This window comes from Amblyomma americanum, chromosome 4, assembly GCF_052857255.1.
Source record: "Amblyomma americanum isolate KBUSLIRL-KWMA chromosome 4, ASM5285725v1, whole genome shotgun sequence".
Taxonomy (NCBI): Eukaryota; Metazoa; Arthropoda; class Arachnida; order Ixodida; family Ixodidae; genus Amblyomma; species Amblyomma americanum.
The window spans coordinates 38,282,538-38,308,231 of record NC_135500.1 but is presented as its reverse complement, the minus strand read 5'-3'; the positions used below and the strand labels follow the sequence as shown (position 1 = coordinate 38,308,231).

General features: G+C 49.2%; 1 protein-coding gene across 1 annotated transcript; it reads right to left on the bottom strand.

The window, feature by feature from the left end:
- Positions 1-1,499: 1,499 nt before the first annotated feature.
- On the bottom strand, positions 1,500-24,274 carry LOC144130075 (uncharacterized). The gene is made up of 4 exons (XM_077664099.1): positions 23,992-24,274; positions 14,346-14,487; positions 13,444-13,651; positions 1,500-2,009 (listed from the first exon to the last, which is right to left on the bottom strand). The coding sequence occupies exons 1-4, from the start codon at positions 24,176-24,178 to the stop codon at positions 1,842-1,844; spliced, it is 705 nt and encodes a 234-aa protein (XP_077520225.1). The 5' UTR covers positions 24,179-24,274; the 3' UTR covers positions 1,500-1,841.
- Positions 24,275-25,694: the final 1,420 nt, after the last annotated feature.

Below are 25,694 nucleotides of genomic sequence, written 5' to 3'. Positions count from 1 at the left end.
GCGTGAGGCTAGAGATGATAACTTTATTTGGGCCTTCAGTGCTGCGATGCTGGAATCATAGTAATAACTGGACATAATGAATCGAGTTGCATGGTTCTGAACCGACTCGAGGGCGTTAGTAAGGTTACTGTGGTGTAGGTCAAAGATAGCATTCGCATACTTCAGCTTGGGTCGCACGAACGTTTGGAAAGCAAGTTGTTTAATAGGGGGAGGAGCGAGAAAAAGGTTACGGCATATATAACCTAGAGCACGGTTAGCAGAAATTATTATGTGGTTAACATGACATGCCCAAGTTAGGTCACGCGAGATATTTAACAGATTCAGTTTTTGCGATCTCGATGTTATTAATCTTATAATCAGGAACAACGTACTTACGACGACGGTGGATGGGCATGAAGACAGTTTTGAGGAATTTAGTGAAATGATCCAAGTGTTACACGAGTCCTGTATGCGAATATGATCATTTTGCAATGCAAAATGGTCAGTAGGGTTCGTATTGCTCGATAAACAACACAATCATCGGCGAATAGGCAGATTTGGGAAGAAATTTTATATGGCAGATCATTAATGTATAACAATAAAAGGAGAGGCCTAAGCACGGTACCTTGCGGTATGCCTGAAAGCACGTTTGTTAAGGACAAAGAATGTGAATTGGCATATACGAACTGCAGGCGGTTAGTTAAAAACCCTGAAATCCAGCTTAGAATACACGCATGCATGGTTAGACGTGATAACATTAGTAAGAGACGACCGTGGAGAACCTTGTCAAATGCTTTTTTCAAAATCTAAAAATGTGGTTTTGGAGCGTTGCTATCTAGGTTTAGAAACCAAAACTGTCGCATAACCTCTGCGACTCGCAAGTGTGAGAGGGCCTTCACGGAACCTATTCTGAGCACGATTGAGGACATAGGCAGCCGAAGCGGAATGGTTCGCTATCTCTACTCTCCACACCCCCGGAATCCTTTCTGCTGAGCTGGCGCATTTTTTTTTATCACAGCCTTGCAGGTCAACCGGTCAATCTTCTTTAGCAGCCATTCTGCCTGGACAACATTTTCGAGTTCACGCCACCCGCCCTAACACCCTTCCCACATCACACCCTTCTCCCAACAACGGACCTTTCTCCTTGCAGTGGAGACTCTATATAAACCTCAAAAATGAACGCTTAGCCCAGACGAAGACAAGTCCTCTTGTCGAAACGTCGGCAAGCACCCTGAGGCTTTTCCCTGCCTTGATAAGTTTTTGTGAAAAAGCCGTCTGCCTGCCAGAGCACTCTCTACCATTGACTGACATGATGAGGCAAACAGTCATATAACTCCATTTCGCTGGCATTGAAATGCGGCTTCTCCGGCCAGGATTCTGCACCGCAACCTTCAGTTCAGCAGCGGAATGCCAAAAGTACTGCGATGGTTGCAACAGTCTATATAGGGGTGAACCGTAAAGGCAAAGAGACGACATTAAGCATTTACTGTTATCCAATAGAAGAGACGCCAACACACACATGTCGGTCTGGTGCAGACACCACCAAACAGCTTTAATTAACGACGGCGGCCACACGAAGGCCTCCACAACACACATCATTCTGGTTTAGCGGCTCATCCTCGAGCCCGTGCCTGAACCCTGGCACTTCTCGTTCTGGCACGTGGGCGGTGCACTATAAAAGCTCTAGGCGCGTTGTCAGTGTCTTTGTATGAGCGTCTCTTAGCAGGCGTTCGCCGAACGCAGTGTCTTCTCCCGGGACCAGCCACGAAGCTTCCTTCGAAGGGGAGTGTTCGCGCCGCTTCTGACTCCTGGGAACGCGGGTCAGTTGTCTCGTTCAGGTGGCAATGAGGGCGCGTGCGGCGTCACCAGCGGTCCTTGTTGTTGGCGGGCTGCTCGACGGGGACGTACAGCTCGTAGGGGCAGTGCAGCGTGTACTGGTAGTCCTGCGGGCCACGAGGCCGAGGCCGGCCTTTGGCGGGGGCGAACGCGGCGGCGGCGGGTGCTTCCAACACGTAGGTTGCCGTGGGCGCCTGCGGAACAGGGAGAGAGAGAGACTCTTTAATGAAGAAACAGAGAATTTAGCCGGCGTTTCAATATCGCTGGCATGCTACTCTGCGTAGGGAGGGGAATTTGGGAGATAAAGACTGAAGGAGAGCAGCGTGGAAGAGGTGACAAAAAAACGAAGATAAAATGCAGCCATGAAATGGGTACTAAGGATGCAGTGGCGAGTATTGATGTAACCTATGGAATGATGGAGTGCATAGTCCGACTAATGGGCTGACGAAGTTCACTGCAAGAAGAATGCATGAAGGTAACCTGCAAGTGAATTTAGAGCTTATCGAGATGTCCAATGTCTTTTAAATAAAAAGAAAGTTCATTGCAAGCCTCTCTTGCCTGAAGCAGGCTAAGGGGCCTAAAACTTTGTCCATTGTTAGGGGCACTGGGCAGAGCTTCTGCATGCAATGTTCATAGTACACACGCTCGTTAGCATACGCAGGGCACTCAAGCAGGATATGTTCCACAGTTTCTATCGAAGCACAGTTGTCACAATGCGGACTGTTCATTTGTCCAAAACGGTATCGCAGGCCATTTGTATATGCAGCATTCAGACGAAGTCGGTGATAAAGTGTTTCGAGTTGTCGAGGAATTCTGGGTGAGAGTCTTGATCTAAGATGTGGGTCGATTGAGTGAAGAAATTGGTACTGATGTGTCGGCAAACTCCAAAGCCGATACGTTTCTTCGTACGCAAAACATTTAGCCATTTGGGACGCATCAGATTTCGTGAGAAAACTTCGAATGTATCTCTGATGTTGATGGCCCTTACGGGCCGCTTCATCTGCTTTTTCATTAGCCATAATGCCACAGTGAGCAGGTACCCACTGAAATGTTATGCAGTGGCCTGCGGCAATAGCTAAATGATGGATATACCCAATGTCCAGGGAACTTGGCTGGTGATTCGTTTTCTTCAGCAGGTTGGCCAGGATCTGCAGAGATGCTTTTGAATCGGTGAAGATAACCCAACGGCCGGCGGTTCGGCGCAGGATGTAAGAAACAGCTTCCCTAATGCCGTGAAGCTCAGCTGTTGTAGAGGAGGTCCTCCGCTGCAGCCGGTAAGAAAGGGCATGGCCTGTTGAGGGCACATAAAGGCCACAAGAAGAAGTTTCTTTAGTAGTTGAACCATCGGTGAAGATATGGCTGTGCTGCGTATATTCTTTGATTAAGTAGGCGAGAGTAGCTTGCAGAAGTGCTGCCTGTGGCATGCGGCTCTTTGCATTCACACCTGGAACAGACTTCTTCACCTTTAGAGGAGAGAGTGTCCATGGAGGAAAGGCCAGAGGTAGTAGTTTCTGAGGCTGATTAATAGTAGGAAGGGGCAGGAGCTGCACTGCCTGGCCAAAGCTAGAGTTGCTGTGAGTTAGGTGGACACGGTGTAGGAAGTGCTTCTTCCCTTGCAGGACATGGCGGAGATGGGTACGCATAGTTTCCTGGGCGGCAATTACCTCTAGTGGGAGACATCCTGCCTCCGCTACTGTTCCTGATGCAGAGGAACCCCTTGGGAGGCCAATACATATTCGCAGGCAGTTGTTCCGTGCGGCATTGAGAGTCTTATTGCTTGATGTAGATAATCTTTGAAGCACTCGTAGACAGTAGCGCAAGGTTCCTTCAACGTAGGCTTTTTCAAGCAGAAGCATTGATCAGCAGTTGCTACCCCACCTTGTTCCCGCCATGAACCTGAACACTTGCGATGCTGCAGTAATCCTCGCACGGAGTTTTTTGATCTGAGGTGACCATGACAGATTATAGTCGATTACAACACCCAGGAATCGCTGAGATCGTACATATGGCAGCGATCGTCCGCCTAGGAGCAGCGGATATCGGGTCATCGTTTTTCTTGTAAACGCCATTGCAACACTCTTTTCTGGCGAGAGACGAAGACCTCTGGAAGCCAGGTACATCGAAATGTGCAATAGTGCTCTCTGAAGACGTTGCTGGGTAATATAGTGCGAACGTGACGCGGTCCAGATGCAGATATCATCAGCATAAATTGTTATGCGGACCCCTCGCGGAAGGTGTCTTCTTATGTGAATAAGGACAATATTGAACAGGAGAGGGCTGAGCACCGCTCCCTGTGGTACGCCCCTCTCCACTGCGTGAAAGCGTGTTGGACCATTTGGAGTGGTAATAAAAATTTGTCGTTCTATTAAATAATGCCCAATCCACTTGTATAGCCTTCCTCCAAGGCCAAGACTGCCAAAGGCTGCGAGAATTGCATGGTGAAAGACGGAGTCAAAAGCGGCCTTGATGTCTAGGAAAACGGCTGTTGGGATGTACCCAGCATGAAGGTACTCCTCAATTGATGAGACGAGGGCGATGATATTGTCAGTCGCAGACCTGTTTTGACGGAACCCGTTCATTTCTTGGGGGAACTCATTTCGGCTTTCTAGGAACCAAGTTATGCGCTTGCAGATCATGCGCTCCATGAGCTTACCTACGCAGCTCAGTAGGGCAATGGGCCGGAATGATGCGTAGCTTGTTGGCTGCTTACAGGGTTTCAAAACGGGCACGATTTTCGCCAGCTTCCATTCCGTGGGGACCTCACCAGCCATCCAGGAAGAATTGTAATACTCCAGGAGTCGAAGACGGGAGGTGTGGGGTAGCTTTTCAATGGCGTCATAGGTCACCTCATCATGACCCGGAGACGTGTGCTTGTGTGTCTCCGCGATAGCTGTGGATAGTTTTTCCATTGTGAAAGGCAGGTCTAACGCTGGCACTGCCGCCTTTGGGATGCCTGCTTGACCATCTGCGGAGAGTGTCGAATGCCCTGACCCTGCCGACAGCAGCTTGCAGTATTCTTCTGAGACTTCCTTTATAGATTTTTGTTCGTGAAGGGAGAGTGCAGCGAAGGGGTGGAGTTGTTGAAGTGGCGTGCGCATACCTCTAACTATCCGCCAAATATTGGTTACTGGTGTGCGCACATCCAGCGTAGAACAAAAGTCACGCCACTTTTGCCGACTGAGTTTATCCATGTAGCGTCGAATTTGACGTTGTGCCCGTCGGCATGCACGTAGGTCATCGAGGCTTTTTGTGCGCAGAGCTTTCCTTTCAGCTCGCCTGCGTATAGCGCAAAGCCTTTGGAATGTGTCATCATTTGAAGGTAGGTTATCATTTTTAGCTGTAAGTTGTGTACTCGCCCTCAGGCAATACGCAATTGTCGATGCTAATTCATCATTGCGAGTTGCCGCAGTAACTCCTCTGTTTACAGCGTCCTTGTATGCGTCCCAGTCTGTAGATTTTATAAGGAATTTCTTTGGGTTCCTCTGCACATGGAAAGCCGATATGAGGATTGGGTAATGGTCGCTTCCACGTGTCTCCAAATCAGTGCACCAGCCAAAGTTGTGGGCGAATGAACTTGTGACAAATGTCACGTCGATGCTGCTGGTAGTCGTCGGGCCTCGGAGGTAGGTGATGCTGCCGTCATTTAATGGCTGAACTGAATGCTTGGAGAGAAGTTTTGCAAGCTTGGCACCGCGGGCACATGTATGTGAGCTGCCCCAAATTTCATTATGAGCATTGAAGTCTCCGCAAATAATATGCGGAGAGGGCGTCCTTGCTATCAAGTCTTCAAGTCTCAAAGCATCAAATGGCGTGCCTGGCTCAAGATATACTCCAATCAGAGTGTACTGTTGTCCGGCAATAACTGTGAGAGCGCATACGTATTCATTGTCGCTGTGAGGCGAGACATCAACCGGTGAGGCCGGGATATCCTTGCGAAAGCCTGTCAGCAATCTGCTGACGTTATCTGGTCGTTGTGAATGATGGAAATAGTATCCATTGAGTCGGAAAGTTTCCTCGACGCGTGATTCACAGATGACTATGGAGGGGAAGCGGTACGCTCGCACGAGCTGTCGGAAATCTGAGAGTTTAGAGCGTAGCCCGCGAGCGTTCCACTGGAAAATGGTGCATGTACGAAAAATGTTGTGGATTGTCAGCTGCGGTGAAGTTCTCGCTGTGGAAGCCATGATTACTGAAGTGTGGTATTACGCCCCTGCGGAGCGTAGGAGACCGACACCAACGGCTCCATTGCAAGGACAGCTTCTACTTCTGGGAGTCTTCCTGACGAGGGGTTTGCACGGATAAGAGCCTTGATGGTTGCAAACAGCATCGGAATCAGTAGGCATGTGACATCTTGTTCAGAGCTTCCGGTTTGCTGCCTGCCGCTGATCTTCTTGTCATGTTGTGGCGCCCTAGGGTCAGAGCAAGCGACGCTGTTGGTCGGGTCTTGTGTAGTGCGTTGCAGTAGCTTTGATGAAGGAGAAGAACCAACGGACTTCCCACGCTTCTTTTTTACCGCATCTGCGTAGGTCTTGTCAGCTGCTCTGCCACGCTGTGTTGACTGATTCTCGGAAAGAGCTGCCGTAGTCGTGAAAACCACGTCGGGGTTAGGTGGTGGTTCATGGCGCTTAGGGGGTTTCCCTTGTGATTGCTTTGCCGTGCGAGCAACTGTGGCTGCTTTCTTTTTATAACACCCTCCATAGGAAGCATGGTGTGGGCCACCGCAGTTAGCGCATTTAGGTTGCGCTCTCAAAGTGCATTCTTTGTGCGAGTGGGGGCCAGCACACACTTTGCAGCGCAACGGGGCCGTTACAGTGTCTTGATATGTGGCCATGCCTCTGACATTTATAGCACTGAGTTGCTGCTCCGACGTATTCAGTTACAGGGTAACTACAGAACCCCAGCGTTACTCGTTTTGGTAGCGGCGCATCTTTTGCGAATTCCAGTATAACTGTGTGACGGCGTACCGCTTTTATCTTTCCACCATCATCAGGAGTGTAGGCGATTAGCCTCCTTGCTGAGAGGACACCTTGGTCGCCTAGATATTCCTGCAGATCTTCGTCTGTGTAGGTGACAGGTACATTTTGTATTTTGCCATAGCTTGCCATGTAAGAGTATGGGACTCTGGCCTCTACAGCCACTCCAGCCAGCTTAGTTACCGCGGGCAGCGTAGATACTGTAACCATCAGGCTCCCATCCTTGTGAATGCGATGGCTGAGGACTTTTTCTTGAGCCGATGCTACAACCGCCGAAGCCACAATGTTGGGGTTGGCTTTCCATAGGCTTCCTCCTTCCTCAGTGGGCCTGAAAACTACAGGAACACCGGTAGCTCTCTTTTTCTTGTACGATACAACTGTAAATGATGCTTGGTCCATGTCCTCTGGATGGTCGGTCAGAGGCTCGTTGCTGGCTTGGTCGTCGCGCAGTCTCTTGTTTGGCGGGGCCTGGTCTGTAGCCGCAACTACAGGGGCCGCTGGACCCGCCGCTGGCGCTGCTGCCATCAGTGCAGCATGGAGTTCAGCTGGCGGTGATGTTCCGTGTCGGCGTTGATACGGCGCACAGCGCCGAGGAGGTCGCTTGACGTGATTTTGCCGGCGGCCAGGGACCCCCAGGTCGTCGCACGTCGAGGACACACGCCAAAAAGATTGGAAAACCTCTGAAGTGAGAAAATAAAGCCGAAAATTACGGACCGGTGTCAGACAGCCGGCCCACTAATCGCCGTCTTCTTCTTCCCTGCGGAACAGGGGACATATCCGCTTAGTTAACTAACGCACTACGCGTGGGGGCAGGTTTTTTTTTTTTGCCAGCGGCAACAGAAAAGAGCAGTCGGTCTGGTCTTACACAACTTGCTCTAAGGATACATATGCAGCTGCCTCTCCTTCACAGCGTTGGCCCCTCAATAAGAATCAATATGGTGGTAACCGCTTAAAGCGTACTCTGTCGACTCCACCGATATTTCTTTTTCAACAAGCCCGAACAGAACGCACGTGCATACCTGCCGTTTGTTACACCGTCAATTGCATTCGAGACCAAGTAACTGTCAAAACGTGGATTGAGTTTGATGTAAAGTGGCGCCTAACCGAGCTTTCTAAACTGACAGCGATAAACCTTCAGCCTGCTTACTTGGAAGCATCGAATGATCGGGGGAGGAAATAAAAAAAAATGCATTGAAGCGGTTATCGTTTCACAACCGAAAATGCTGAAGGACTTTTGCCTCTTGAGTTTCAGCGCGTATTTACACACACAAATTTATCCGCCTTATCTATTTCCTCGAATATTTCGTCGAGCTCAGAACGCTTCATATTCAGTAAGGCACGGAGCACAAAACATGAAAATCGACCAGCACGACAAATGCTGATAAAAAACTGATTATTTAACAAAAACAGCTTATAATTTACACTTGCCTAACAACACAATCATTCGTGCTGAGGCTCAGGGAAGCGAAAGAGATTAAGTGAGCCAGCGGCTGTGAATTTCCGCTTTTCTGTTCAGGAAATGCAGTGGACGCGTGACAGCGCCAAATGCAGCGAGACACGCAGGACAATGTGCAGTCTCTGGTCTCGAGACTGGCCTCGACACATCAGGAGTGCATCGTTAGATGGGACGCCCCGCATGCAGCGTGGCACGGTTCGGAACATGGAGGGAAAGGGGGAGAGGGTCCGAGACTTTAGACCCTGAGTTTTCGTTGTGACCTTGTACCACTGTATTTTTATAAACTTTGGCCAACACACGCCGAAATTTATTTGTAAACATAACTGCAGCGGGAAAAAAGGCAACCACATAAGGAATAAAACACTCAAGACACGGACAAACGCTACTGTCTGTGTCTTGAGCGCTCGGCCCTATGTGGTTGTCTTTTTTCCCGCTGCACTTATGTCCAAGCTAGGCAACCAAATTGCCCAAAAGCTCGTTTTATTTATAGAAGTAAATAATATTTTCATAAATGATTGGATCCTTGCTTTGAAGCAAAACAAGGATTTCTATAATGAGGAACCCATGAATCCGATAAAGATAAAAATCTTTTTCTTTCTTCTCTTTTTTTAGGGGGGGGGGGGGGTGGAGGGGGCATCAGTGAAAGTCCAGAAAACTGCATGAAGTCGGCGCAAATACCAGTAAACACCTGACTTGCATCCATCTTTCCAATATATGCAGTTTTTTGGGATTGCTAGCAGTGAAAGTTCCAATCATCTTTTCTTCTGAAAGCGTTATTGACAGGTTATTAGGACATTACAATTGTTGCAAAGAGATGCTAGTCTTTTCAGGATGATTATTTTTTTAATATCTATTTCTCAGCGTCCTTCCCTGCAAGTTTAGTTGTCACTCTGCACGTGCGTAATTTTCTTGCATCCTGTTTTTCATGCACTGTGTATTTATACAGCGATGCGTTTCCACCTTGTCCTCATTCCACAGAGTGTATACTGTTACACTCCCATCAAATACTCTAATAATTTTTAACCAGGCTTCGCCTCGCCACGCATGTCAAACAGAATGAGGTTTTACAGTTGCCACAGTCAACTCGGGAAAGCTAACGTGCTCCTCCGCTACGGGTAGAATGCCACCGACTCCTCTCAGATTTGTGTGGTAGGCTCGCGAGCTTGTCGCGCATGTTTCCTTCACTGCATGACAACCAAGTAGTGAGGCAAAGTGCGAAGGCGCAAAGCGTTTGCTGTAGCAACGCAAAAAAAAAAAAGGGGAGGGCAGCGCATTAAGCGCCACTTGGTCTTTGCTACTCTGATCGCGGTTCTACGAACATGACTTCTTTTATTCAGACATATTTTATTTATTGGGCGTAAAACATACGGTGGCGCCATCTGTCGGCAGCGCCCGCGTGACGCTGGAAGCCTGATCACCTTTGCCGCTCTCCTTTTTTGCAGTGCGTATCATGCCGTTTAGTTTTTGCATTTGTGGCTCTTCGGTCCTGTTTATAGTCTATATGAGTCATTAAAATGACTTTTCTGGCAACAAAGTACCTGGCCGAGTGTACTAGCTGGCGCAGATTAACGCGGTAAGTTCTATCCGCCGTTTAAACGGTGTAACGACCGACATACCGCAGCCATCATCCAGCTTAAGTGTTGCAGCTGTTATGAGCAGCACTCAAGCTGCTACGCCAATAGTAGGAGAGAAGCAGTCCCCAGGGCACCGAATCTTGGTTGAAAGAAAATTTCTACGTGGCAGGCGCGGGCCTGTGCAGAGCACCAAGTCATATCGATGCAGTGCGATTCAAATGCTGGCCAGTCGGTTTCGTTTGGTGCCGGCGGACGCGGCAAGTTCGACTGCTCTCTTGACCCATATTAGACTAAATGACTGGGAACGACAAAGAGAAAAATTTAAATGCTTAAACTGGGGACGCGTGCTTCAGCCGACAACGTGTGTTTCAGCCAACAGTTTAGCAAGAACTCTTTCTTTGAAACTTGGATGTAGCGCTATGAGGAACAGCAGAGAGGGCTACACAACAAAAAAGAACGCTGCTAACAAGTGGTTCAATTTTCGCTTCGTGGATGATGTGTATAGACATTATCACATCACACTCACATCTACTTTCACTGTGCGCCTAAGCGAGTAGCTGGTCACAAGTAACAAGGAATCATTGTGATATCAACTAGATGTGAATGAGCAAAAAGCATCAAGCAACAGCAGCCAGTAAGCCAGAGAAGGACGGATGTCATTGAGCTCTTTTTTTTTTAGAGTTCACCCGGAAATCACGCTCAGCAGAGTACATTAAGTTGAAATCATCCCTGATGCACTGGTCGGCCTTTTTGTGCATGTGGAAGGCCTGTAGCAATAGCCTCGAATTAGCACTAGCATCTCTGCTAAGAATCTTAGCTTCTTGAAAGTGTGGCCCGCACTTGCAGTCAATAACATGCGTACCTAAATTCGCAAGCTTGTCATGTTGCTTTAGGTTTTGCGCATGCTTCCTTAAATGGTTGTTGAGCTAACGCCCCGTCTGCCATCTGCCCGTATAGCACCTTCCGCAGGACAGGGGAATCGTGTACACCACTCCTATGGTACATCTGACGAAGGCTTCTTCATGCTGATTTTTGCAACTGCGCTCGCCATCACCGAAGATCAGGACGGGAGGGGAGGGGGGCGGGAGGGGAGGGGGAGGGGGGCACAGCTTTGACAACTTATTTGGAGAAAAGTCTAGTAGAACTTTGCGTCTGGTGGCCACTTTTCTGAAGTTACAGTACAAAAAGAGAGGCGGTATACGATCTCTGTGTCTTCGCTCCTTAGCACTCGGTCTGTGTACCTTTTTGTGCGGCCGCATGTGTTGCGCTAATATGTAATCAGCCTTTAACCATGAGCCGAATATCTCCAAAGGAAACGTGCTAAAACACTTTCACGCGATGTACGGAAATTCATTGCTCTTGGCGGCTCCTTTTTATTGCGAAGCAATACTACTTTAGGTCGCACTTCAGCCCGTTCCGTGGCGAGGCGGTGGTAGGCACCATTGACCTTTAGCGTGACGTCACACCACGTGACCTAGAGTGACGTCACACCAGCTGTGTAAAAACGGGGCCCCATCTCACGCCTTCACGAGGCGAGGCGGTAGCCACCAACGGCGGCCTAACTCCCGCTCCTCTCACCAGGGGCGCTACGGTCAGAGTGACGTCACACCAGCTGTATAAAACAGCTCCGCTCCTCTCGCCAAGGCAGTCATACAGCCAGATGTTACGATGGTGCCTACGAACAAGGCAGGTGGGCAGAATGCAAACAGGAAGCATCAGCGAGCTACGGAGACGGAAGAACGAGAAGAACGACTTTCTAAGCGGCGTGCCCAGTATGCAGCTCGGCGACAACGTGCAACCTCCTCTGTGGAAACAGCAGAAGCAAAGGAAGAAATTATGAGTTTGCCCGACAGTGAGTCTCCTTCTACTAGTTCAGAACGCGACTAAACGGCAGAGGCGTGTCCAAGAAACCCCGGAACAGCGGCTCGAGAAGGAACGTGCGTTTCGAGAGAAGGAAAACGAAAAGCGAAGAAAACAGCGTTATGTATTTACTGGTGGTTGCTTCGCAATCACCAGGCTTAACCAAGCTAAGCCACGGCCGTTTTTTTATTCCTCCTGCTCGACGGCATTCGTTGTGATTTACACAGATTTGTGATGTGTAGTTTTCTTTTCGTTTGTTTTGTTTTTTCAGTAGATTCAGAAGACATTCTAGCACTCCGCATTTTATCACGTGCACGCATGCGTTCTTGTTTCATTGTTCTATATAATTTAATTTTTCTTAGGATCGCATATCTTTCAGCCCTCTCAACTTTTTCTGTGGCCCTTTTCTGCGTACAAAATATTAGAAAGAGCAAGTAAAGCCTAGGAATGGATGTGGCGCCGACTATACAGATGCATGTGTCTGCGGAGGTCGGCGGCATCGCTTCGGCGAAGGATTCACTTCAGCGTCGGCTGTGCCACAGCATCTGTAGCCTTACAGTCTGTTTTAAAAGCGTGATTTGTGCCGAAGGCTTAATTATCCCTGATATTTCCCCGCGACTACATCAGCTATCTTCTTGTTTAAGGCCCTGCAACCGGTGTTTTCTTCCTCAAATAGGCGGAAGGTTACGTAGAAGTATCGGAAACGCGCGCGTGTCAAGCGTTCCTGATGTGCGCACTTTCTCCTTCAAAATCAAACGTGGCAAAATCAAACACGCAGCACAGCCGCAGCCTTGGACCAGTAAAATCCATGAAACTATTTGCCAAAAAAAGCCAATGCTATTCACGTTTTTGGGCCTTAAAAAGAGAAAACTCGCCCTCTTAGGCTGTCCTTGCATGCCCACTTGTCCATCCTGGTGCATAATTATGATGTAAATGCCGCTTGGCAAACATCAGGATTAGAGAAGGAGGAAAAGGGCACTTCGCGGCGAGACGCAGTAGGAAGAAGCGATGGGATGGCTGTCTCGCTTCAAGTGTGGGCGACGACAGCGCCGCCGCTTCTTTCTTCCAAAACGGGTACGAGCTGAACAACAGAAGAAGTCCCCTCTCGCGCCACTGTGTGATATTCTAGTGCGCAGTAACCCTCGTGTGCCTTAAAGGGGCTCAGAAAAGGGCATTGAATTATGTTGCGGTATGCCTGCACTCCTAGGTTTATTTTTAAACGACGTGGGTCCACGCATATCCTCCGGACAGATTTTTTTAAACGTGATTTGTAGAAGCTCAGTTACCTGTAGTCAGAATTTGAATCTCAGCGTGTTCGCACCTTTCCCTCTCCTCTCACCACATTTTGCAAGCTCAAAGGTCGTCGTACCTCTGCCAGGCTCTCCGCCCACACGCGCGGGAACTCCCCTGGGGGCGGAGCTTCCTGACCCACCGGAGTGACGCTGCTGACTGGCCGCGGCCGTGGTACTTCGTGACGTCTGAAAGAATCTAATATCCACCTCTTAACCAGCATACGCAGCAGCGTGAAACGTCGGAGTAGGATGGGCAGGGGGGAGGGGGCGTGTACGCAAAAGTCGCCGCAAAGGTTCGCCAAGTTTCGTGCGCGATTGTGTGTTCTCTGCTGCGTGTATATAGAAGTGTATAATTTGGCTAATTTGTTCACGACAACACAATGTAGGGATTAAGCGAGTTTAAGTAATCTCCTCAGAAAGTGTTTCAAAGCCCCTTTAATTACTCCCCAGTAACGCAGGCGACGGCAGCTCACCTGCGGTGGCGGGTGCGCCGCGTGCGCAGGACCCGGCAGCCACCCGTGCGCCGGTTGCGGTGGCGGCAGCCAGGCCGAGTACTCGCCGGGGTAGCTCCATGGGGCCACCGGGGGCACGGCCACCGGGTGAGGTGGCGGCACCCAATGGGGCTGAGGCACCCACGGTGCAGCAGCGGGGTAGTGCGGCTGGTGCGAAAGACCCAATTTTCTGCGAGCGTACGCAAGTGTTTGCATGCGCGTCAGTACCACTTAGTGCCGCGCGGTCTGCCAAAAACAGCCATCCCTGAATCCGCCAGTGCCCACGGGGCATGATTTCTTCCATCCATGCGGTGTCTGTGACCGCTCTTACTGATACTATACGCAGTCATCTCACAAACATGGCATGCACTAATCTACAGCCAGTGATATCGTTCAGCTTCCATGAGCACTGACGCCCCCTCTTCTCGTTTTTACTAAAAAAATGGAAGGAATTGTCCAGGTCTGATGGACAAGCTTTTGTTTGCACAAAGTCATTGATTGTTGACAGAAGACAACGCACGCATGAAAGGGGATCGCGGTTTATAATGACGCCCGTTGCTAATATCATTGAGTGATGGCAGAACAGGTCCAAATTTCGATCCTCCTTCAAGAACACAACTTCTTTTCGAAAATGCAAGGTAATTGCAGCAGTTACTACCACCACACATGGCTCTTTTGAAGCAAGTTGCACCGAATTTAAAGAATGAGGCATTTTAAACGCACGATGAAAACATACTATGGGAAAATCTTTGCAAGACGAGTGCGTTATTTGTTCTCAAACCGTTGAAGAAGACCCACAACATGTTTGTAATCGGTGCGTGAAGACTTGTAGAAAGACTGCGGCAAGCCAGTGACGATGAAGCGTCAGCAGCCCAGTGTCTCACCCTTTGCTGGCCTTCAGCAGCTTCAGCTTTTTCTTGAGGAAGAAGGCATCCGCGCCGGGCGCCAGAGATAGCGGATACAAGATGGCGGCTAGCAGGAACGCTTTCAGTACGCGCCGCTTCCAGTCACAGCTGCCGCGAGAGCCTGCGTGGAGTGCACGGGGATGCTAAAAGTGCGAGAATCGGCCCTAGTTCGTTGTTCATCATGGCAGCAACGCGCTATACATTTATCGACGAAAAAAAAACAAGGAACACCACAAAGAATTAAATTTTTGTGGGAGTTTTTAACGTCCCAAAGCGACTCAGGCTGTGATAAACGCCGTAGTGGAGGGCTCCTGATAATTTCGACCTCCTGGGGTTCTTGACCGTGCACTGATAACACAGAACACGGACCTCTAGCATTTCGCCTCCATCAAAATGTGACCACCGCGGCCTGGTTTTTCGGGTCAGCAGCCGAGCGACTCATGACGTCACGAGCCTCTCGACGAGTCAAGAAATTTCACTGCGTAGAAATTTTTTGCAAGACTACAACCTGTATGTTATCGCATTAAAAGCGCCCTTTTCTTACAATCAAGACAATGCATTCTTGTCTTAAATAAGAAGAATACTTTTTTCTTGCCACAGGGAATACACAAGTATTTTAGAACGCTTCAAGAAATGTACTTACTCCTACACATAGGAAATCCCACAAAGTTTCCCTATTTAACGCTCGCGCCTCTTCTGTGCCGATATACCAGCGCTCCGATTGTATGAACGCATACCTCTTATCTATTTTCACTCGTGTACCTGCCCTAAGCACATCCTACATACCTCACTTAAACTTCGTCCAGGTACCCCATTCATATTACTGCTCAAGGAATCGTAAAACTCGGCAACCTATAGCTGTCAAACAGTTCCGGCCCTGACATTACAGCTAAGCTACTTAAATCAACTATAATTATTACAAACGATATTAACCCAGTATTTAGTTGGCAGTTCGATCCCGGATGACTGGAACCTAAGCAGAACAGCCCCAGAGTTCAAATCATAAAACCGCTCCAGTGCATCCAATTATGGCCCCATTTCATTAACATGCATTGGCTGTAAGATCATAGAACACTTCATTTATTTTCAAGTGAAAAGCCACCTTTATAATAACTCGTTTTTATTCTCGAATAAGCATAGCTTCTGCCCTTGTCTTTCCTGCGAGACAAAACTCCTTGAATCGCTACTAACCTTCCCTTTAGCCTTGAATCATTATCCCGAACCGATGTCATATTTCTAGATTCCTCCAAAGCATTTATCGCATCCTTCACCAAAGACTGGTTTCTAAACTGTCATGTCTTTGTATTGATCCGCTGACCTTATCCTGTATCAACTATTTCCTCACGCACCGCTCACAATACACCGTCATCGAAGGGTATCATTCCGCCAGTCATCTTGGGCGTACCACAAGACTCCGTCCTTCGGCCGCTGCTTTTCTTAATCTTCAAAAATATCCCTCCCTCTGGAATATAATTGCCCATTGTCTGCTCTCCGAACATTGTGTTATATCGTCGCACTTCTTCTCACGATGACCAAATAAACCCTTGAGAATTACTTACGAATAATCGTAAATCGTGCAACTAATGCAACTCCCTTATTGGCCGATGTAATCCTGACAGCATGAGGTTTCAATTGAGTAAATCATGCGTGTATCGCATTCTACATACCTGTTCTCGTGGGCTATTGAGCATTAGAGTTTTTTTCCCGGTCACCGTAACTCAACGCATATTTACACTGATGGATCTGTCCTTCCAAGCAGCTCCGCGGCGGCAATCGTCATTCCAGCGAAAGCTACAACAGTCAAATTTAAGACGACCCACGCGACAACATCGACCGCAGCAGAGCTCGCAGCGCTCTTAACTGCCCTTCATCACATTGGTGATGAACCGCCACACAAATGGACTATATTCTGCGATTCGAAGGCGGCACTGCAGTCTCTACTGTCACCTCAACGACGCGGACCGCACGAACAACTAATCTTCCATATTACAGAGACGTTACACGATATAAGTGATGCCGGCCATGAAATAACTTTCCAGTGGCTTCCAAGTCACTGCGGGATTATCGGCAATGAACGGGCGGATCACGTTGCCCGCTCAGCCCATACTGAGGAGCGCCACGTCCCAATTCCTTTTTCTAGAACTGACGCGGCACGGAAGCTCCGCCTATTTGCTCGGCAGTGCACCGCGTCGCAATGGAATGAGCCACATTTAAGAAATACGCGACTGTACTCACTTGATCCAACTTTAAGTCTTCGAGCGCCATCACAGCTTCGCCGTAGAGACGCCACGCTTTTATATCGACTTTGGTTGGGTGTTGCCTTTACTAACGCCTATGCCTTCCGCATAGGTATGACCGACACCCCAACCTGTGACCACTGCGGCCATGAAGAATCAATTGGCCATATATTGTGCTCCTGCCCGCAGTACAGTCCACAGAGGGCATGCCTTAGCCACGAACTTGACCAACTGAACGACCAACCGCTATCCGAAAAAAGAATTCTGCAACATCGAAAGGACCTACCGTCGCAGAAGAAGGCCGTGCAAGCGCTTTTGCGCTTCTTGCAATCTACCGGCCTGTGTGAAAGACTTTAACTGGAACGCCTTGTGTCTCCATGTGTGCACGTTCCTTTTTTTTTCCTCTCTGTCATCTTTCTAACCCCTATCCCTCATCCCCAGTGTAGAGTAGCAAACCGGAGACTCACATCTGGTTAACCTCCCTACTTTTCCTTTTCATTCTCTCTCTCTCTCTTTTCCCGGTCTTCACTTTTTCTTACCCTTGAGAATATGGTCAACACTCGAGGCTCTGTGACAACAACTGGAACATTATATGCGCCCCCAATCCTTTTTAGCCCATGTGGTATCTTATGAATGTACGGTATCGGGATAGGACACTTATTTTCCGGTTCCCTTGTGGAGGGTTTACCTCGTTTGATTAAATTTAATGCTTTTTTTTCGCTACTGAAAAGAGCCGGACGTTCAGATACGCGGCTTTCTTTAGTCTATCCACTTGCACAATCAAGCTTTCCTTAATCTTGTTGTCGCACAATTTTTTAACGCTCTTCAAAATGCTAGAGCATGCCACGCTCCATTTAACGAGTTTTGAGTGGCCTGAATAGTACCTAAACAGACCTTTTTCACCTTTTTTTGAGAAAGGCCAGCAGGCGTGGCTGGTGCGTCATGGTATACGCAGCATACCCTGACGCAGAACCAACAGGGCCTTGTTTTATCTTTACTAACACTTGTGTTTCGTGCCCGTGCTGAAAAGTAGGGTGCGCCGAATATTTTTAGAAACACGCGGAGGAGAGCCGCATGGCGAAGCACTGCCTGCGTTTCTGCCCCCGTAGGTTGGAAAACCATGAGGTGCACTTTCGGCCATAATAAATGTGCTATAGCACTATTCCACAATGAACGACTAGTAAAGTAAAAGTCTTGTCACACTACCATTGGTCACCAACACGCTTCGCTTGCAAAGGCAATAGCATCAAAAACGCTGGCTCGTAGAAGACCCGGACAGGCCTTCATGAATCGGTCGAATAATGTCGTTCCTTTTAAGCGGACTAACGTATTCTGAGTGAAGCCATGCAAGACATCACACAGGCCTATTTCATCAGCCACGTATGCGCAGTCTTTGTCAAAATTTTAGAGACGTGGGAGGGTTTCACTTCTAGGCCGCGTTATGGGGCTCTTGTGGAAGCCCTAGCCTTCGGAGGGAACAGTACCAAAGTTCATCTTAACTTCAAGAGAACAGATGCTCAGAACCTTCATAACGAGCAGCATTGTGTGGCCCGAAGCGAGCTCCCCTCGGCTCTAAACTTCTGACAAATGATGTACATCCACTCTCAAAAGTAAATGTAAGATGACTCTGTCAAACAAATGTAATTTATTTGAATTCAAAAGCTAGAAATTTATTGGTGACCGTGTAATTCACACAGTCATAATTAAGCTGCAGATATAAATTCCAGAATGCATGAAATAACGGCGTTGAAAGTAAATTTGTCGCTAATATTGCCTTCCATTTTCTTTTGAGAGCAGCTGTACTTACAGACGCAAGCCCTAGTTAGTCCGAGGAAGACTGGTTGCTCTAAATGACCACGCGCTAAATAACGCAGTTGACAAAAAACAGACACGAAGGATCCAGTGCAGCGCTCTTCGGCTCAGGTAGCTCCGGACATAACATTACATCTCAGTCGAGATTACCTTCAGCCTAAGTGGTTCTGTCCGCCAGGAGTCTCTCATGATTACGGAATACAGAATTTTGTGACACATTATTGCACAACGGGCTTCCGAGGTGGAAGCTGTTTGCGCAACCTGGCTTGCGCAGCAATCAATGTTCAGACTGTTTCTTTCTCACGGCAATAAAGAGCCCGGGAGTGTCAAAAATTTTTAGTACTAATTTGAAGGGAGTGTTGGAAGCGAGGTTTCGCAGTGTCTTGCATTTTACGCCTCGATGTATTCGTCCCTACCTAATGATTCTAGAGTCGAGTGGAAGCCTCGCGTGCCTCCCAACAGCAAGCCGATACAGGTCCGTATAGGGTTAGCGCGTTACCACCACGCACCATGCGTTGCAGCCCCATTGTTTTATTGCGTGTCATTGCGCTGTATTATCCGCTACAAGGTCACTGCATTTAGCATCCATACAGATCTAGGAACTGGGACGCACAAACGCGCGATCATCCGCTATCACTCGCGCTTGCTTTCCTGGCTGCCTCGTTACACTCGAGTAACACGGCGGCATGGCGACGCCCTGGCCACCGTCACAGCGTCACAAATGCAGGCAGCGCATCCCTGGCGCCACGAAACGAACACGCAAGGTGGGGGCTGGACAAGGAAGCGATAAGCAGGCATCCCTCTGTTTTGCCGCGCATGCTCACGGGACGCACAATTCAAACCCAGAGCCTAACGTTAGATGGCGCTGACTTGCTCCGCAGAGCGCCGTCGGCGCGCTCTAGACAGGGCTGCTCACCACTGTACGGCATCGACGCGTAACCGTCCAGGCGCGCCGAAATCGGAGAAGGAGGGGAGCAGGTGGCCCTACTTTCCCTTCAAAGACTTTCAGCACTTTGCAGTGCGCGCTCCCCTCCGTCGCGACCGTCAGCTGCAGAGTAGTCGAATGCCGCACTATAAATTTATAAAGCGTAATAAGCACCCGCGCGAGAGCGACGGTGAAGTTTGTCGTCACTCGGGGCGAGCGTGCGGCGCGAGATAGCAGCGCGCGGTGCGACCCGCAGCCGCTCCCGCGGCCGTAGCCGTGGTCTCTCCACTTTTGCTCACGACTGTACAAGTTTCAGGTTACGCGAAGTACGATCGCGACGGCCGTCACCTAGTGCTGCCGCTGGTACACCCGCACGAAGCGACGGGACTTGGCGATAGAGCGGCTCTGTTGCCGCATCTTCACCGTTCAGTCAACTCGCGCCATCAGGGGTCTAAAACTGTGTTAGTACCCCGTTGTAAGACTAAATATCATAAAGTAATACAAAAGCACTGATGAAAATTCTTCTGGTAATACGTTCCATTTCTAGGGAACACAGTGCAGTGGTGCCAAACTACATTCCGCGATGTTGATACTTGCAAAAACAATAGCCTTTTTTTGTTCTGCTATTTGCACCAAACTTTCAATAAACTGCGTATTTCGATGCATGGCTCTCACCAAGCCAGCATCAGCCGCTTCTTTGCTGAAACCGCTTGAAAAACAAGCAAAATAGCTAAATCGCAATATGCGCACCACCCATGCCTTCTGCTATTGGCTGATCTCGCCGCTGCTTCTGGGAGATGGTGAAGTTCTCTGCAAACCCAGAAACTGAGCGACGCGACCAGCGACAGTGGCTCTACGGCCTGAGCTCATCGCGCGATGTCATCGCATGCCATCGCATCGCATCGTATGGCCATATGCGGTTAGCACTTAAATTCACATTCACATTCCCTTTATTTCGCATTTCTCCCAGTACAGAAAAAGTGCGAGGACAAGGATGAAAAGATGCTATGTAGGCAGCTTGATTAAGGCCCTTGCCAGGTTTGATGGCAACTGCGTACAGTGGTTACAGATTATTAAGTGAAACGTAAAAATTGGCTGGCGGTTTAGCATTGCTAAGCACCACGGCTTTCTGCGGATAGACACCACCGCCACGTACCTGAAAGCGCGATTGAGGTGCCCGCTGACCCAGGGAGCTAGTTGTGTACCTTTCTTTTCCTTTCGTGACTCTCCCGGCTTTACGCGAACCACGGGATTTTGCGGATAAGAGGCTGAAAGTTCTTTCGCGCTAATAAACCGCTGCAGCGGCTGCTTCGCAGTCGCCATGGAGAAACCGGGCCCAGCGGACGCACTAGCTTTGCGACCGGCAGAAGAGTGCGAACGGAAGCGCAGAGTCCGCGAAGACCCCGCTCATCGTGCAGCCGAGGCCGGAATAAACACAAGATTGCGCCACCAACATCTGGCGAGGCAAAATCAGATGGACGCGAAAGTTCGGCAGCGCGTGCAGCCGCAGTGCAGTAGAGTCGCTGCAGTACGCAACTTGGAAACCGATCGAGGCTACAATGCAGGCGCAGAGAGTCAGCAGTGCGTGTCCCCGATGCGGAGGCAAGGAGTCGTCAGAGATAAGAGAGAGCGGAAGGAGCAAACGAAGGCCCTGACTAGCCACCCACGGAGAGCCCATCTGGATAGACTTGGCCAGTCCGCTGTCACAGAGATGCACGCCGCAGGTGGAAACAGTCCTGAGAGGTATTTTTTTTTTGTTTCCAGCCAATCTAGAACCACGCAAGACGAAAACCAAAACAGACGCATTCAACATTACCGGACTGCCTTTAGTTTAAAAAGCGTGAACCGTGTATAACCACGATGAATACTATCATTGCTCTTAGCCTACCACATTAATTTCTTCTCGCACGCTAATGGAATGGAACGATGCGCCTTCACGAGCTGAAGTCCAGAGACCACAGAACTGGTACCCGAAGAGCATGTAGGCGCTATGAGAAATGCGGTCAGCAGTTAGCTGTCGAACGGCTTCGGGTGCGCCACCTCGTGCCTCGTCGAAACGAGTGGGGCAGCAGGCAAGAACCCGCCGCGGTGGCTCAGTGGTTAGAGCGCTCGGCTACTGATCCGGAGTTCCCGGGTTCGAACCCAACCGCGGCGGGTGCGTTTTTATGGAGGCAAAACGCTAAGGCGCCCGTGTGCTGTGCGATGTCAGTGCACGTTAAAGATCCCCAGGTGGTCGAAATTATTCCGGAGCCCTCCACTACGGCACCTCTTTCTTCCTTTCTTCTTTCACTCCCTCCTTTATTCTTTCCCTTACGGCGCGGTTCAGGTGTCCAACGATATATGAGACAGATACTGCGCCATTTTCTTTCCCCAGAAAACCAGTTAATATTAGCAGGCAAGAGGCAATGCGCGTGCGCGTGGCGGGAGTCTGCAACTTTAAACACGCACAGCCAAACAGCGCTGCGATCACTTTCAGTCACGTCTCTTGGGGTCTCTTCTTTCGCTCTAACGGCGGCACGTATAGTGAACAGAAAAACGCTTCCGAAATTCAGTATTTCCTGCTTGCTTCTAAGTAACTATACCTTATTCATACGAACTACCCAAAATTTTCAGTTGAAAAAATTATAGACCGATCAGCTTACTGAACGTTGCTTACAATATATTTACTAAGGTAATCGCTAGCGCAATCAGGACAGTCTTACATTTTAATCAACCAAACGATCAGGCATGCTTTCGTAAAGTATACAAGACAATAGACCACATACACACGGTCAGTCAGGTGACAGAGATATAACCAACCCCTATATATAGCCTTCATTGCCCCTAGAAAGCATACGGCACAGTCGAAACCATAGTAGTCATTCAGGCATCGTGGAATCAGGGTGTAGATGAACCTTATGTAAAAATATTGAAATATATCTAGGACTGTTCCGCACCAACAATAGTCCTCCTTAAAGTCGGCAATACAATTCCAATAAGGAAGGGCGTCAGGCAGGGAGACACGATTTCTCCAATGTACCTCTCTGCAGGAGGTACCCGCAGGCTTTGATTGGGAACAGATCCTGATAAGAGTTAATGGAGAACGCATTAGTAATCTGCGATTCGCTGATGACTTTGCCTTGCTAAGTCATTCTGGGGATGAATTGCAAAGCATTATCAATGAGTTACGACAGGCAGAGCAGAGCGATGGGTCTCAAAAGTAATGTGCAGAGAACCAAAGTTATGTTGAACATTCTCGAAAGGGAACAGCAGTTTACAGCCGCGAGGCGCCGGAAGTGGTAAGGAAATAAGTCTTCTTAGGACAGGTAGCTACCGCAGATTCGTATCACGAGAGTAAAATAATTAGAAGTATATAAGAACGGCGTGGAGATCATGAATGTTAGTTCACCACTATCCCTCAAGAGAAAAGTATACAGCACTTGTATCTTGCCGGTACCCGCCTAAAGGGCAGCGACGTGGAGACTAACGAAAAGGGTTCAGCTTAAAGTGAGGACAAGACAGCGAGCTATGGAAAGGAGAATGATTGATGTACTGTTAAGAGACATGAAGAGGGCAGAAGGGGCCAGGGATCAAACACGGGTTAATGACATCCTAGTCGAAATCAAAAAGAAGAAATGGGCGTCGGCAGGAGGTGTAATGCGAAGGCAAGATAACCGATGGGCCCTAAGCGTAACATAATGGACTCCAAGAGAAGAAAAGCGTGGCAGGGGGCGGCAGCAAATAAGGTGGGCGGATGAGAAGTTTGTGGTGATAGGGAGGCATCAGCTTGCACAGGACAGGTGTAAGTTAGAGAGATTTGGAGGGGCTTTTTATCCTGCAGTTGGCGTAGTCAGGTTGATGGTGATGATGATGATGATGACGACCAAAAAGTATTTTTGTCTAATAAAAGCCATGCCAGCTCCCTTCTGTAATCGCTGGTTTATAGCCACTATAGAGCGCTGGTCGCGACGCGAAGTCGCAAAATTATGACAGCCAGACCATGCTGAAACGGAATTCACGCTTGCGGTAAGCCTTTTTTTTTCACTGCGAGCGCGCATAAACAGCAAAGTCCATACCGCTTGGTCGCAGCTTGAATACGTGAAAGCGGAGGTTCACCGCCAAGATCAAAGTATTTTAAATCTTTTATTACTGGTTAGGGGCACTGCGTGCGAGGGTTGGTCTGCGGCAGTGGAAGATTGGAGAGCTAGACTAGCTTCCATAATTACTGTTGCATAGTGCATTATTCGCTCATGGTTCGCTAACCATGACGGCCGCTTCTGATGCTGCGCACGAAGGTGACAATGAGAATGACAAAGAGCCCCCGTGCTGCATGAGATCGCAATTATAGTTGTAATGGCTGTCTTTTTTGCGTTGCCCGCCGTTCAGCTTTTGATATTACATCACCCGTTTTATTTGTGTAGAAACCTCTTTTCACTGCTAAGGACAGCAGCTGGACGAGAACAGAAGAAGAAGAAAGGGAATTTTCACTGCTAAGAAATTATGCATAAATATGGGGTGACATGAATCCTCTTTGCTGTAAAGAATTGCGTTGCACTGGCAAGCGAAAGAAAACGAACGACAGAGTAGTATACTTCTCACTTGGGTCCTCTATCGCGCCCGGGTGCTCGAAAGCCTCGGGGGGCTCGCGATGCCGCGAAGGGAGCGTACTTACCTCGAGGCGGGGCATCCCACAGCAGCTGCGGCCGGCGGCGGGGTTCCTCTATCCTCCGCACAGGCATGGTGTGAAACGGAGCGCCCGCCGGCGCAGTCCTTTTGAAGCCTCCGCTGGCGGGCGCGTCCCCTTCGGAGACGGGCGTCGTCGCCGATGACACGGTTTTCGGGGTCGCCCGCATCGCCATGCAAAGGGAAGTGCATCGACGGGGCGCATGCCGCCACCGCTGGCGAGCTGTGAAGGGGGCGCGTCGTCTGCGCCATGCGCCAAGCAGCTTCTCCGTGCAAGTAAACTATCTGTTTGTGCTACTCTGCTGCGAAAGGCGCACTAATAGGGGCGGGGCATAGAGATTGCTCAGTACAGGGTGGACATCCGTAGCTCACTGTGGTGCCAAACCAGGCTTGCATCTGCACTCAGCATTCGACTCGCTCTGGAGATTGGTGCTTCCTCAGCCGTATGAAGCACTGGGCAATCGAAACGCACTGCGAATCAAATATCTGGGGCCAAGCACAAATTTTCTGGACCAAAGGTACGCGCTGGCAGTCCACTCAAAGCAGTTTCCACCGAGTTGAACACATTTCTTTCACGGTTTAGTTTGGTTTCTTTTTTTCTGTTCTTCGATTGCATGTGTTCATGTGAGCACGCTTTCGTATGCGTCAACGGGGGGTGAGTTCATGCGCAGCTCCGATGAGCCGGATCCACGACACAGCCACATGCATGCATTCGGCCTCAGCTCGGAATATGCAATGCTTCCTCCTACTCCTCTTGCCCGACATCCGGACTTGATGCGTGAGATCGCTGCAGCTTGCTGGCCGCACGCACGCACTGCAAGCAGTGCACGGGCGTAGGCTGAGTCGGCTACACTCCGACTTGCACTTGCAGATCTTGCCCAATACTCGCGATGCGGTCGAGCGCGGCAGTACCCGACCCCTACCGGCAGCCGAAGCGGAGACGGACCCCTGCCCATACACGGTGCCAAAATGTTTTCAAAGAATGGCCGAGTTTGTGCGCCAGTGCAGTAGTGTTCACAGCACTTGCGGCAGACATTGAAGGAACTTAGGTGCAAGTAATGCGAAAGCATTGCAATTTAACTCCAATTCTATTCCAGCTTCATTCAATTACATTCCACTTTTATTCCAATTATATTTCGATTCTATTCCAGTTCTATTCCAATTCTATTCTGTTCCGTTGTAGTTGGTGCTGTTGTAAGGAGGAGGAGGCGAACTTTATCAAAGAAGAGGCTTTAGGCGCTGATTGAGGTGGTGTTCCCCTCCCCGCAGTGGGCTCCTGTTTAGGCGGGAAGCCAGGTGGCGGACCGACGATGTCGTTCGGCGACCTCTTCGGCCCGCTCCGTGACTCGGAGTTGAACCACCGGGTCCGAGCTGAAAGTAGTAGTACTGGTCAACATTTCGCATTTGCCCGCCTTTGATGGCGTCTCACCATTTCGACCAATCTCGACTTTTCTAACGGTGCCACTTTTCGAGCGACGCCAGGTATTCCTGTCGATGAGTTATCTAATGCTTTCGCATTAAAATTCACTAGGGTTACGCTATACTAGTAAGTCGTGAAACTCAGTGACAGCTAACGTAAAGGCAACGTTAATTTTTCATCTCCGTGACCTTAACACCTTCCTCAGGTGTTTCAAATTTTAGAACACTCCTTACATCAGTGAGAACGCCTTAAAAGCGGCTCAGCTTCCTTCG